The sequence below is a fragment of the Bacillus rossius genome, chromosome 2, assembly GCF_032445375.1.
Source record: "Bacillus rossius redtenbacheri isolate Brsri chromosome 2, Brsri_v3, whole genome shotgun sequence".
NCBI classification, from domain to species: Eukaryota; Metazoa; Arthropoda; class Insecta; order Phasmatodea; family Bacillidae; genus Bacillus; species Bacillus rossius.
The window spans coordinates 11,313,041-11,326,893 of record NC_086331.1 but is presented as its reverse complement, the minus strand read 5'-3'; the positions used below and the strand labels follow the sequence as shown (position 1 = coordinate 11,326,893).

At 32.6% G+C, this 13,853-nt stretch overlaps 1 protein-coding gene across 4 annotated transcripts in view; it reads left to right on the top strand.

Annotated features, from left to right (window-relative positions):
• Positions 1–515: 515 nt before the first annotated feature.
• The window catches only part of LOC134529095 (sodium/hydrogen exchanger 6), a 106,787-nt gene continuing 93,449 nt past the window's right edge, over positions 516–13,853 (top strand). Inside the window, exons 1-2 of one of the 4 annotated variants that reach the window (XM_063362822.1) lie at positions 516–1,094; positions 12,915–13,129. In XM_063362822.1, the coding sequence (XP_063218892.1) occupies positions 851–1,094; positions 12,915–13,129 (459 nt within the window). In that variant the 5' untranslated portion in view covers positions 516–850. The remainder of the gene's footprint in view (positions 1,095–12,914; positions 13,130–13,853) is intronic. The other 3 variants (XM_063362820.1, XM_063362823.1, XM_063362821.1) reach the window with 3 other exon arrangements.

The following is a 13,853-nucleotide window of genomic DNA, read 5'->3' as shown; positions in this document are numbered from 1 at the left end:
AGAAAATATTCCACCCATACTGATCATATTTTCTTCCATCTGGATGCTCCAATGTTTGCAATGGTAAGTAACTATTAGCATTTCTTGGAACCCTTGATCTTGAATGAATTAAAAACAAATTGTCCTCTTATCAGGCATTGTAATTTAAATCACATTACGGAACTTAATAAATATTACACAGAGAAGCACATTATTAGAATATCCCAACACAACCAGTATTATATGGCATGCACATATAAACTTAAGATTTTAACATAAATTACTGTTTTGAACATTTTTGAATTATGTTTGAAATTTTCCATGTTTGTTGATAATATGTCTCAACATCATTGAATTCTGGTCTCCTTCGGTTTAACTCGACTATTTTCGTTTCCAGTGGCCATCCATACTAAATTACATTAATCCCAACCGGGCTGACGCTAAAATATTTTAAACTTACTAAATTTAGTGGTAGTTGAAACCTCCCCTAGAGGAAGTGCTAGTGGTCACTAGATTTTTAATACATGTGCATTCTAGACTAGGAGACTCGAACTGCGATCATATCTTTGTTCTTGTTATGCAATCGGTTTTGAAGTTTCTTGTTTTTTAAATTGTAAATGCTGAGTGTACGTTGAATGCGAATTGTTTAGATTCGTAAATCACTATTAACGTAACACGCATTCAGCCAGTAGCACTTGTAGTGAATTAGGATTTTTTTTAAAAATTAATATGTGTTCTTTGGAGGTAGTTTTAAACAATCGCAACAAAAAATTTCCCTTACTAGTGACATGTGACTATCAGTGACATTTTCGTGCCGAAATGTGCGATCGTGTGATTAATAGGAGTAATTCGTGTAAAATGTGAAATAAACATGGCTCAAATGAGTGTTTTGCTGCAAATAACATGTTTTATTATATTTTCTTTGCTGTTCAAATGTATTGGATGTGCGGAAACCGATATTGCTCTTGATGCAAGGGCTCAACTGACGCATCGCCTTGACAGTTTAAACTTATTGCTGTACACGTTCCTGCTAATACTTACAGTATTGACGATATGGTTGTTCAAACATCGTCGGTTGAGGTTCCTGCACGAAACTGGTCTTGCAGTTATATATGGTAAATAATTGGATACTTTGTTATGTAATCTCGTAAGTGGCACTGAGTTAATGTTGCGGCGTAGACCTCTGCAAAAATGATCTGGCCCCGTAGGCCCTGTTCCTAGCCATGTTATAGTGGCTCTATTGCGATGGTTCAGGACCTGTGTACCCTGCTAGGCTATGTACCTATTTGTAAAGCAAATCTAACTAGCATAATGACACTTAGTTTCAATGAAGTTTTTTGTGTATCTTTAAGTTAGTGTAGTTCCTGACATTTCGTGCATGTTTGTTATTTGCTTATAAACTTGGTGCACTAAGCTGATCTGACAGTTTATCCTTTGATGCATTTTCTCTCCAGCTGTAGATTTAGACAATCACAGGAATATGGGGGTTTTGGGTGGAGAACATTTACATGGTTTTATTTTTCTTTCACAAATTTGTTTATTAAGGAAATTCCAGTTTGAGTATCACAAGTACCTATACTTTAATCCTACCTTTCTAATACAAAACATGAAAATGCAGTATTTTCCTTCTAAGACTGACTTTTTTACACTTTCATCCAACTTACACCACCATTTTACTATTTTACTGCTGTTGTCTCATTAATAATATAAACGTCTTATAGACTATGTGTAACTATACTATCACCGAATCACGATATACACTAATAACATTGTGATGCTATGTTAACTCGTTCTAATACTTTCCTACATTTTTTTTACAATACCCACTACAATTTAGTACCGCATCAATCAAGTATACATATCTCATATCTCTTTTCCCTTTAGAGCATTTGTTATATTATTACATATTTAAAGCAAAAAATATGTTGTTATATTATAACAACATATTTAAAGCAAAAAATTAGCCTTATCGTATAATTTTGAGAATCAGTTTATTACATTATTTACAGATTCAGCTTGCTTGCCTTTAACTAATACTTCTGCACCATTCAAAGAAATTCTAAACTACTTTACCTCATATTGATGTATTAAGAGTCCTGTACTACATACCCTAAATTATTTTAATTGCAATAAAGTCACGTTTTATTGAACAGTCCTTTCTCATCACGTATAAGTTGTAATTTCATTTATACCATTCCTGCTTTACACATTCTTTGAAGTAAATTACATTATAATTTAAACACCAGAACACTATGGCTAACATTGTCAACAACTCGTAAAATTATATGCTTTTAATTTTAATACCTTTTAAACATGCTTGTTGCTTTGCTTTGAAAGCACTAGGTAAATGGAACGATTTCTACAATATGACTATTAGTATTCCTATTATGGTATTAACCAATCAAACAATCACATTTTTTCCCTAAAATCTTATTTTCCTTGGCCAACATCCCTGACAGTAATACTGCCCATACTTATTTTCCCACCAAAACAAATATCAGTGATGCATTGTATCGAGATAATAGACAACCCTTACAGCTCTACAAATTTTGGGGTTCCAGTTATTACAACCTAGCGTAGACTAAATTAAAACATAAGGTCATTATGAAGTATACCTTTAGGTACTCATCTAGAAAAATTGCTGGATGGTTAAATGATTGGTTTTACAAATAATGCTTAAGGGGCCCACTTAGTCAGGGGCGTGTCTGTGTCAGTGAGGCGGGATGATAAGTGCGACGCTTGCTACTGTATCTAGCGTGGTGTCGCCTCTAAGCGAAAGGCTCTACTAATGCACAGTCTTTTTGTCATATATGCCAACCATGAAATATGAGCAGTAACCATAACAGATGGTGGAGAAATAAAGATACAGGTGTAATGCAAGGCCCTTGAGTGCTTTTAAAAATCTGAACTGGGCATTTATGTCTAAAAATTATTGTGAAACATGTGTTTTAGCCCTTTTCACTCACCTTAAAAATACATTTTAAAAGTTAAATATGGAAACAGTACTACTCATTTCACCATCAGTACATTCTAAATGCTTTTTGCAAACTTACATCACTTGAATATCTTGAGAATTTTTTTTAAATTGCTTGGTTTCTACTGAAGCTCTGAACACCATATGTGTGCCCGGGTAGGCAGGGGCCTTAAGAGATCCCAAGTTAGTATTTTTTATTCTTTCTGAATCCGTACATGATGACTACAAAAATCAGACAAATGGTGGTTACAAAGGCTGTTAACAATTGTTATGCAAAATCACTGTTTTTACAGCATTCTAGGTACACTTTTAACTACTTTAATCAAATACGAAACTAGAAACATACTAATAGGATGAAACTATTCAACATAAGGCTATTGTTAAATATTAAAATTGAATTTTGCTAAAAACTAAGTTATTCAAAAATTTTGTTTTTAAGGCTTTGTCTCATTGACGGTGAGGTCATTAAAGACACACACGCAGCTAACAACATACAGGGTAATTGAAGAAATAGACCAGGGGTTTCCAAAGTGTGCATCGCATCACCAAGTGTCGCAGTGGCTTTTTTGTATCACTGGCTCAATTGACTGACTGCGTGAATATCGTAACTAGCAATGCAAGAGAGCATAAGCTTACAATGCTTAACAGTACTGTTATGTTAATGTTGTTTATTTATAAAATAGTTGTATTACGTACTAAAGATTGCCAATGCTCAATTAAAATTACAAATTTAAATTTTATAAAACAATTTAAATTTAAGTTAGACATTATAGTTTGTGTATTTGGGGGTATGAAAATTGTTTTAACAATATTTGAGACAAACATCATATCGGTTTGTTTTGGAGGCACTGGTTGAAATAATATGTAGATTAAGGGATTCGTGGGTGTAGAAAGTTTATGCAAATATAAAATAAACAATGGTCTATTGTAATGAACTGGTTATAAGGTTGGCTGGACCAAATGTATATCCAATATTATAATTGTTGTTACATCCTCGAACATTTTAATCATGGCTTTGTTTCTCTTGAATTTGTTTTGATATCTATGGCAAGAAATTAAATGTCCTGTAGATGCCTTAATTTTTAAAAGTGAGAATTGTTTTAAAATTTTTTTCTTCAACAGGTTGATTTCAGTCTTTTGTTTTATGTGAAGAACTCTTATTTGTAATTTTAATTGTGGTGTTTTATTTAGCATTTCCTCAAATTACAATAACACGTGACGTGATTAAGTGCAAGTATGCAAATTTTACTATTTTGTTAGTTTTAAATCAACTAATTACATAATAAACCTTCAAGACATAAGAGGCTTGGCATAACATTTTTGCAACTAATTGAATGTGATTGGTAAATTTAAAATTAATATTGATCTCTAAGAATTATATTGTACAGACCAGTGAAACAGCATTTTCAATAATTTCTATGTTATCAGCATTTACCAAGTTATTTTTATTTCTAAATTTAATCTAATATAATAAAAAAGTTATGTGGTTTTCAGGACAAGTTTGTTTGTAAAGCAATTTTTATTCTGAACAATGGCTATAATAGTTTCTCGTGAATGGGTCCTGTGGTTTCTCCTTTTAGTTCAATTGATGTGGCATCTGCAAATAGAATACGCTTACTTTTGTCAGTTTGCAGAGTTATGTCATTGATATGTATTTAGAACAGTAGTGGGGCCAAAAGTGTTGCCCTGTGGTACCCCATTTTTGATAGTTGGCCAGTCTTAGTACTTCTTGTCGTTGGCAGAGTTTATTTATACCCTCTGCCTTCTTTCCTTGGGATAAAGAGAATTGTATGATAACTACATTGAAGGCTCTGGATAAGTCACAGAAAATAACATATTCGACCAAGTAAAGCGAGGTCTCTAAATCAACTTGAGAGATACTGCATGTATGTATTTATTTGACTGTCCGCCAATAACTTTTGAACCATTAATTGGATCTTCGTAAAATTTGGTAGACAGGTATGTAGGTAGGGGCCAATAGAATTTTTAAGTTTGTATATGAGCTATATTGGTCGAAAGTTAATGGATATATTGCGGACCCGGGGGGGGGGGGGGGGGAGAGAATTTTAATTGAGTTAATCAGATCAAGTGGGGTATGCAATGAAAGTTCTTTGTATATTTCAGAACTATATATGGGGTATCATTTAAAAGGTTTTATGTTATAGGGTTAAAAAGGCTATTTTTATACATATTTATTTTGAAAACTTCTAATGAAAATAAAAATAAAAAGGTTCTTTGTATTACAATATCCACAACTAGGTGTCACTAGAGAAATGTGTCAAATGCTGAAGTGCGCTGACGAAAACACACGCCGAAGTTGCGTTAACTTTGAAAATTTTGCACAATTATGTACATTTTGTATTATTTTGTGAGCTGTTTGTTGCTTGCTATGTAAATATTACTTTTGGGTTAAAATTTAAGTACTTAGTCAAATAGAAATCAGGTTATAAGGTATCCCTTTAAAAGGTTTATGCTTCAAATAGTTCGGAAAAATCACATATGACGGATGGTTTCATTGAAAAACATAGCAGGAGTTCTGATAATAAGTATGTACTATCTTTGGTCAGAAGTTACTGACACTAAAAGAAAAGAGGGACATCATGATATCTCAGTTCAGGGCGAACTACTAGTGATATGTAATATTTCAAACTGAAATTATGAAGTCATTTATAGTAGCCTAGCTAATGTTATATTATTTTGAAAACTGTACGGATGGTAGCTTAATATTGGGTTCTGAGTAAAGAATGAAATAAGACATTTATACAGTACCCGTCAGTAGTTTAATACCATTATGAATTTTGTACAAAACGTGTCATGACTTTAGTGAAACATTTTTTTGCCATTGTAGCCATCAGCACACGTTTTTATAAATTTAAATTATTTAAATTGGTTTATTAGTATGCACGTGATAAAATTATACAAATTTTAGAAAAGTATAATTTTGGCACGTAAAAAAATCTAAACACAATTTTTCGGGTATCTAATTATTCAGTTTCTTTAAAATTACCTCTAGTATGTATTTAAGAAAAATTAAAACAAGGAAGAAAATAGATTTGTATCCTGGTTTTTTAAAAGTTTTAAAATTAACATTTTACAAAATAAAATCAATTTAAAATTCACCAAAATGAAATATGCAATCAAACTGTAATAGCATTGTTGGTGATGTTATACAAGAAAAGGTACGAGAAATGAGAGAAGTGATGGAGATGGTAGAGAGTAATGGTGAGAAACAGTAAGCCTTAAAGGAGCTTGTCAAGTCAGTCGATATATATATATACTATCGGCACACACACACACACACACAGACACAGATATATATGTATATACACACATATATATATATATATATAAATTTTGGCAAATTTAAGGCAAATTTTTTTAAAATGTTAATTTCAAAATTATTTTTAAAAAGCTGTATGCCTGTGAATTTTCTTTTTTGTTCAATTTTTTTTTAAATTTATACTAGGGGTAATTAAAAATAGATACCACAAAAAATAATTTTGTGTAAATTTTTTTCCACATAATGAAATTTACAGAAATTGAACTTATTTAAGTTTATAAAAGTATATGTTGATGGCTACAATTTTGGAAATGTTTTACAAAAGATTGCACCAAATGTTAAGAACAGGAACATATTAGTGCAAAAAATTTTTAGTTACTATGGGAAATATCAAATATATACTTCCTTGCTTATATTTCTCTGCATTTATGGGGTTACCTTTGTCTACTTTTATCTAGTCAAACCATTTAATATCTAGGTCTATGCTTACCTTTAATGTAATAAATGCAGTAAACTACAGAACTGCACAAAAAAAGTATACAAAATTTAAGAAACAACGCAAGAAAACAATCACAATGATTGCTAGCATGGCTTATGCATACATTGTTAGAAAAGTTATATGATGCACGATGGATTTGTTTAATATTTAAATAATTTGTTCAGTATCATGGCGATGAGTAAGTAAATTTAGTATAAAATGCACTTTTATGAATTTAGCAATAAATCTTTTTAAAATAATTTTGCATGAAATAAACTTTAAACAACACATATTTTGTAATAAATAGTAGAACTAATTCTTTTATAAATCCCATAATATCTTTAACCGGACCGAGTCTCACAAACATGTTTTCTGCAATATTCTGGCATGTGCAGAAGTTGCTAATATTAAGCTTCACATCTATATTCAGACAAGAATATGGCAAAAAGGTTACGATAACCAAACAAACAAGCAGAAAATGAAATCATTTACTTGTAATAAACTGTTTGTAATATCTCAATGCCCTGCAGAAACATAACAATGTCTTAATCGTAAATGCTGGAATAAATTATTTTGTTGGTTGATACCATCTTTGGTAAAAACCCCTATCTGGGAAAATTACTCACATTTAAAAAGAGGAGATACAGTATTATGGTGGGCAGCCATCCATGAGTATGTGTTAGGCAGCACGTGAGATACATGTCAATTGCAACAGAAATGTGGTGGTGGAGTTGATCACTTTTTTGGATCACTCTTGTACCACGACTCTAATAGTCACATGAGCCATTTCCTCAATTGTAAGAAGACATTCTCTTCAGTATTCTTCATAGTATGTGGCAGCAACATGATTGTGCACCTGTATACTTTGCAAGGAATGAACAAAGGCACTGGTCGGATAATTTTCTGCTTCCTGTATTGGTGCAGAAGGTTCTGTGCCACCGATACTGCAGACGTTTTTGTGTGGGGCCATTGAGCCATTGTGTATATTCGTAAGTTGACTCGCAGGATCTTATCTTTCAGGGGCTATGTGCTACTGCTTTACAGCATTCAAGCAATTTCTACTGTATTGAAACTCATGCATCAGTGTCAAGGTGATGCAATGCTTACAGTTTTTTCAGTGGTCGTACTTTGAACAGTTTTGTCAAACAGTGAGAATAGCTTATTGCCGAACAGCATTGTGTCTGTGTTGTTGATTATGATGATGATGATGAAGCGAGTTAAGTTTTTTTTCAGGTCATGTTTATTGTCATATTTTCTTCAAAAATAGGTGGATTTACAAGTTTTTTTTTTAAAGTATTGTTATCAAGCAAGGAGATAATAAAATTAAATATTTTCAAACTTTTTACAAACTTAGAACATACAATTTTTTTGAGCGGGCATGAAGTGTCGGATCATGATAACTGTCCAAAGCTATGTAGGCAAATGGTGATAAAATTTGTATATATGTAATTTTTCTTAGTGTGTATATATAGTACAACACAAGTTTTATATACTCAAAATCTTCACCAGAAAAAAAAAACTTTATTTGATCAACTCCTGCCTGGTCAAAAGCTATTTATCAAATAATCTAAAAAGTGCATTCTAATATACACTTGAAGTGAAAAACTAAAGAAAACTATGCTGAATACAATTAACAAAAAGACCTTGCTGTTAGGCAACGACAGGAAATTATAGCCTTACAAGATTCATTGATAATGTTTTATTTTCGACAAAGGAAGTTCAAATTAGTCTTTTGCAGACAAAATATTATATGTGAGAACTGTTGGAAAAAATGTACCTGGTAGCACATGTAGCAGTCAGTAAGAACTAGCAACAGCAGCAATACACTAATGCAACCTAAGCACACACAAAAGCCCACTCATCCAAGCATTAGCCTAAACAAAGACATTTACAATGGTAAAATCTTTTAAGAAAAATACCACATAAAATCAAAACTGTTCAGCTGTTAGTGAAAATTCAAGGTTCAAATTGGAGTATGCAACAACTCTTCACTGAAACTATATAAAAAAAATTATAGCTTAAAGCATTTTTGTAACTAGGTTTAACTAACAAAGTCTCAGTTGACAACTTTGAATAACATATTCACCTGCTGGATGTTTACTAAATAAATTTTGAAGGAGATTAAATGAGTAATAAATATTAGGACATACCACAAACTACTTCTCCACAAAAAAAAATTGTAGAAAATTCTCATTAAACACAACAGCGGGTATTTTTCTCAGTTGCCATGATCATGGCTTCAATTCCAACATCCCGGCATCACTCAAATTTTCGAACAACTAATTGGATGAATGAATTGTGTCATTGGGTCATCAGAGATGAGAAGGTGTGATGAGATAAGAATGTAGCAATGACGGAATGAACTAGGAGTGATTACCCCGAGAAAACTGTCTGTCTGCAACGTCCATCAAGTGTACAACTTGTGAGAAATCGCTCTTGGTGGTAGGCTCAAACACCCAAGTGATTCGGAGTCTACTGTAATCTCAGGGGTCCCATTGATTTATTTTATTTATTATTTATTAATGTTGTAACATGCCCACCAACAGCCGAAGGCTTTAGCGGTGTGCACGGCACATATATAAAGGACAACATATAAACAATACAAACAAAATACAAACAAACAAATAAAGTTTAAATTATAACTATTAAAATAAACATCAAAATATAAAACGCATAAAAAGAAATACAAAACATAGACATTATAATGAAATTACTCATTACCGACATTGTAATAAATTTGATAAGAAAATAACAGCTACACTTTTACAGATTAAGATTATCAGCCTCTGTGTGTAACCCTGTGATGTAAAACTCTGTCGAACAAACCTAACAACACCTAATCTCTATTCACTAGTGCACATACAGTGGGTTGCTCCTCAAGCCGGCTGTCTTTTTCTCCACGCAATATGTAATCCGGCATTTGCGTTTGTTTGGGGGATTCTGACCTTTGAAATCCAATAAAAAATGAAATAAATAGCTTGAAAATTGACTGACCATATTTTTGCTAGCTAACCATGATCGATCATAGGTTTTTTTTTGTCGCTACCCTTAATTCATATGCCCCGTATGTTAAAGAATAATTTAATTAAAATTTTACCAATTGAAAAACTGCATTCATGGTTTAGAACATCTTGGGTAACACTATTCATTTTGCCACCTGCCTAGACGGCAAAACCATGCACGCTACATCGCAGTACAAAAGTTTCTTTGTTCTACACTCGCCCCTTTCTTCCCTTTGCAGTAAATATGACCAGCTGCTGACAGTCTCTCTAAACTGGCTCACAGATCACTAATTCACACACACAAAACTACCCGAGTTGCAGATAACCATGCCAAACACTCTCAAAATTCATTGCTACACTCAGGAAGTGGTCAAGCATATTTTTTTTTACACTTGAGGTTTTTATTGTTCTATTGCGGTGTGATTTTATTCTTAAGATTTCGATCTATTGAAACAAATTGTTATCTTCATAAAATATTCTTGAACTTTACTTCAAGAAATCAAGGAAAATAAACTTTGCATGCACATAGCTAAATTGTATGCATTACTCTGTGATGAAGATGAGATGTTTTCGTGATAGAGACACGTCACTAACTGAATTATTTTAATTTATGATAGTAAAACTTTGTGTACTGTAGCAAATGAGCTACAGAGAATGGATTATGTGCTGGCCACTTGCTAACAGTTGGGCGTTATTCTTTTTTATGCTTCTTCTTTTGGTCACCACTTAGTCGTCTTAGCCCTTGTATAGGATTTATTTATTTGGGAGATGTATGTCTATTCAAATAAGTATATATTTAAACATGACTTTGATCACAGTTTCTCTTAAAAGCCTCTGAAAATGTTTCCACTGTTTTCCTCATCACCACTTCCTTCGATAGGTCTTGAATCAAGCATGTTCGGGACCACGGTGCATATGCTTAGAGTAGGTGATTGCTTTTTGTTTGGAAGGCATGTGGCTAGTGAAATAAATTATATAAAAAATTACTTATTTCATTGCAACAGGCTATTTGAATAGACTTTGCGCTGACTGCTCGCTACAAGTTTGGCACTAATCTGTTGTGTTTATGCTTCCTTTTGCTATGAAAGATATGATTGTATCTATATAGAATGTTCCAGAACTAAATGTGAAACCAAGAACAGTTGATAAACCAGTTAATTATGGTTTTAAATAAAAAAATATATTAAAAGTGTTTTAATGTTTGAAAATCCCTACCCTGCACTAAATTATTTGATACTAGGACTGCAAATTTTTGTTACCCCATCATGAATAACCCTACTATTGATAAAAATTCAAAATAAAATCAAACATGCTATACTTTTAAGGGGAAAAAGTATTTGCATGACTTAAGCAGCAAATATTTTTAATGTGGTAATTTTGACTATTTATACCAAAAATATTTACTTTGTTAACATACCTATTCTCCGTTCACTCTTAGCTGAGTTCTGAAATAAACAAACACCGCCGTATCACTGCGCCGCGTCAGCAAGTGATAGGCTGAATTCTTCTGGCACGCCAAGCACTAGTTGCAACACACACACTTCAGTACAGTCGGTGCTAATAAAATAACGGAGACGTAATATAACAGGAAGCACCGTAGCACTTTGTTCAGCGTAGGGGGATCATTTGCGAAGAAAAAACTATGCACTTTACGCCTAATAACCGTCTTCACAAAATCATCACAAGTTTTTATAACAGGATACTCAAGTTTCCTTTTCTTCCCGGAAGATGTTAATGTCCCGGTGTCCTGTAATTCTTTCCTTGCACGAAGCACACTGCTCTTCGAAACACGCCTAAATTCCGCAGTTAAACTCGTGATATCGTTCACACGACAATCCGGATATTTGTCTGAAAATGTTTTAAAAACATTCAACACAATAGTTTTCTTTGCACTTTTCAAAGGCTTTCTCGTTCTGTGTTTTACAAAACTCGGTCCGACGTCAGCCATAACAAACCGTGCGCTCGCGAATCCGAAATGCAACTGTTGCGCCGGGCATCAACTGTACACTGTACAGTACCTTTTGTCTATGCCACCGTACACACGGCGTCTGCTAACATAATTGTAAGTACATACTTGCTGACACATTAAACTGTATTGGAAATTAATGATGAATCGCTATAATGCTATATATCAACAATTGTTATAAAAAAGACAGTGTAAAAATACTTACAAATGGTACGTAACCAAGGGACTATTTCTTGCGCACGAATAATGTGCGCGGAGGCCGGCAGCCAATGAAAATGTTTGTTTACAAGAGGCTTTGTTTATTCCAAAACTCAGGTAAGAGTGAACGGAGAATAGTTATTTACTGAAATGAGCCATCTTTTTAAATAACTTGCAAAGTTAGCCTCCAAATGTTTGGGGGGGGGGGGGATGTTACAAATGTACAAATATAATAAAGAAATAGTCAAAGTTACTGGATTAAAAAGTTTTGCCACCTAAAGTAGATTGTTTTTATTTAGAATTGTTATCAATAGTAAGGTTATTCGTGATTGTATAACAAAAATTTGTGGTCACAGTATGTAATAATTTGGTGCAGGATGGAGATTTCAAAACTTAAAAAAAATATAACTCAAAAATGACACTTTTAAAATTTTTTTAAAAAAATTTGGCATTGTTAATAATTGGCTTATTAACTATTTGTGACTTGATGTTGAGTTCTGGGACACTATGTATATGCCCTTCTAAAGTTTTGACTTATTTGTAAGAAGTACTCTATATAAATAAAGTTATCTTTCACTACTAGTCCAACATTTCTATAAGAAACCAAAAAATGATCTTAATAAATGTTTCAACATAGTAAGATTGAATAATTTTTACACCTAGCCATGGATGTTAACTTTATGGATTATCAGCGGTATTCCAATTTACTATATTGACATTACTTGCTACAGTTTTTTAAAGGTAAATGCATTTGAAAACATTTTTATTACAGATTGCTCAATAATATGTCTCAATGAGACATGGCTCACAGAAACTAGTGTTAACAATCACTAGGTACATTCTAGTTTAAGTGGAATCTACCTTAACGTTTGATTATCATTGTTTATGAATTTTTGGTTTTGTAATTCCTGATGTATTTTTTTTTTGTTTCCATTTGTAGCTAATGTATCTTGTATGCCTACAATTTCATTACTGTGTGATTTAGTGTTTGAAGAAATACTGGTGTCTTTAGTAGTGATTTGGTCATTGTTTCGCAGGGTTGATAGTGGGTGCATTGATTCGATACTTAGGCAGCACGAGTACAGTGCTGCACATGTCTGTTGTACCAGAAGGAGGCACTCAGTACAACCAGTCTCTCCCACCGGAAACCTTGTGGCTGCGATTTCCCAACAAGGACACTGTACCTCTTGTTCCTAATAAGACTTATGCTTACACTTTTCGTGGCATTGAAGACAATGAAATTGACTTGAAGGCAAGTATGTGGCCTGATATATTAGGATCACCTTTTTAAAGATTATCTTTTATTGGGTTAAAAAAAGCTTTAACTGCCTTAAAAATAGGGGTTATTTTGTAAATTTTTTTGGAGAATTATTTAAAACCTTATCATCCAATTTGTGGATTAACCACACTAGGGAGTTGTCAGTTTTACTTGAAATTGATTAAGTTGTTCCATTTTAGGTAGCAAACTTGAATATATATTCTAGTGTCTTGTTTGTTAACCCCTTGGAAAGTTAAACAATATGTACTCATCTTTAAGAAGTAATAAAATAAAAAAAATCTTTTTTACATAATGGCAGCATCTTTAAAAATCCTTTCTTGTTTCGGAGAAAAACATGATCAAATTATTTTTTTACATTTTTTAATTAAGTTTTGTTTATCCCTAATGAAGTAGATATCTTAGTATATAGAAAATGTTATATATTGTATAATAAACAATATTTTTACACAAATATTCACCTGACATTACTGTGTGGAAAGAATAGAGAACTATAGTTAGCTAGGTAATATAATTAATTACATAAAAGTAATTATATACTTGTCAAAAGAAAATTTGTTTCTGGTTTTACTATAGTACTATTTTTTCCTTGTAGTTAGATGTTTATCACTTATGCTCAATAAAATTTTTTAGACTTCATATTTGTGAATGGTGAGTAGCAAGTTATACAGGGCAAATGACTGTTAGAAATGGTTTAGTG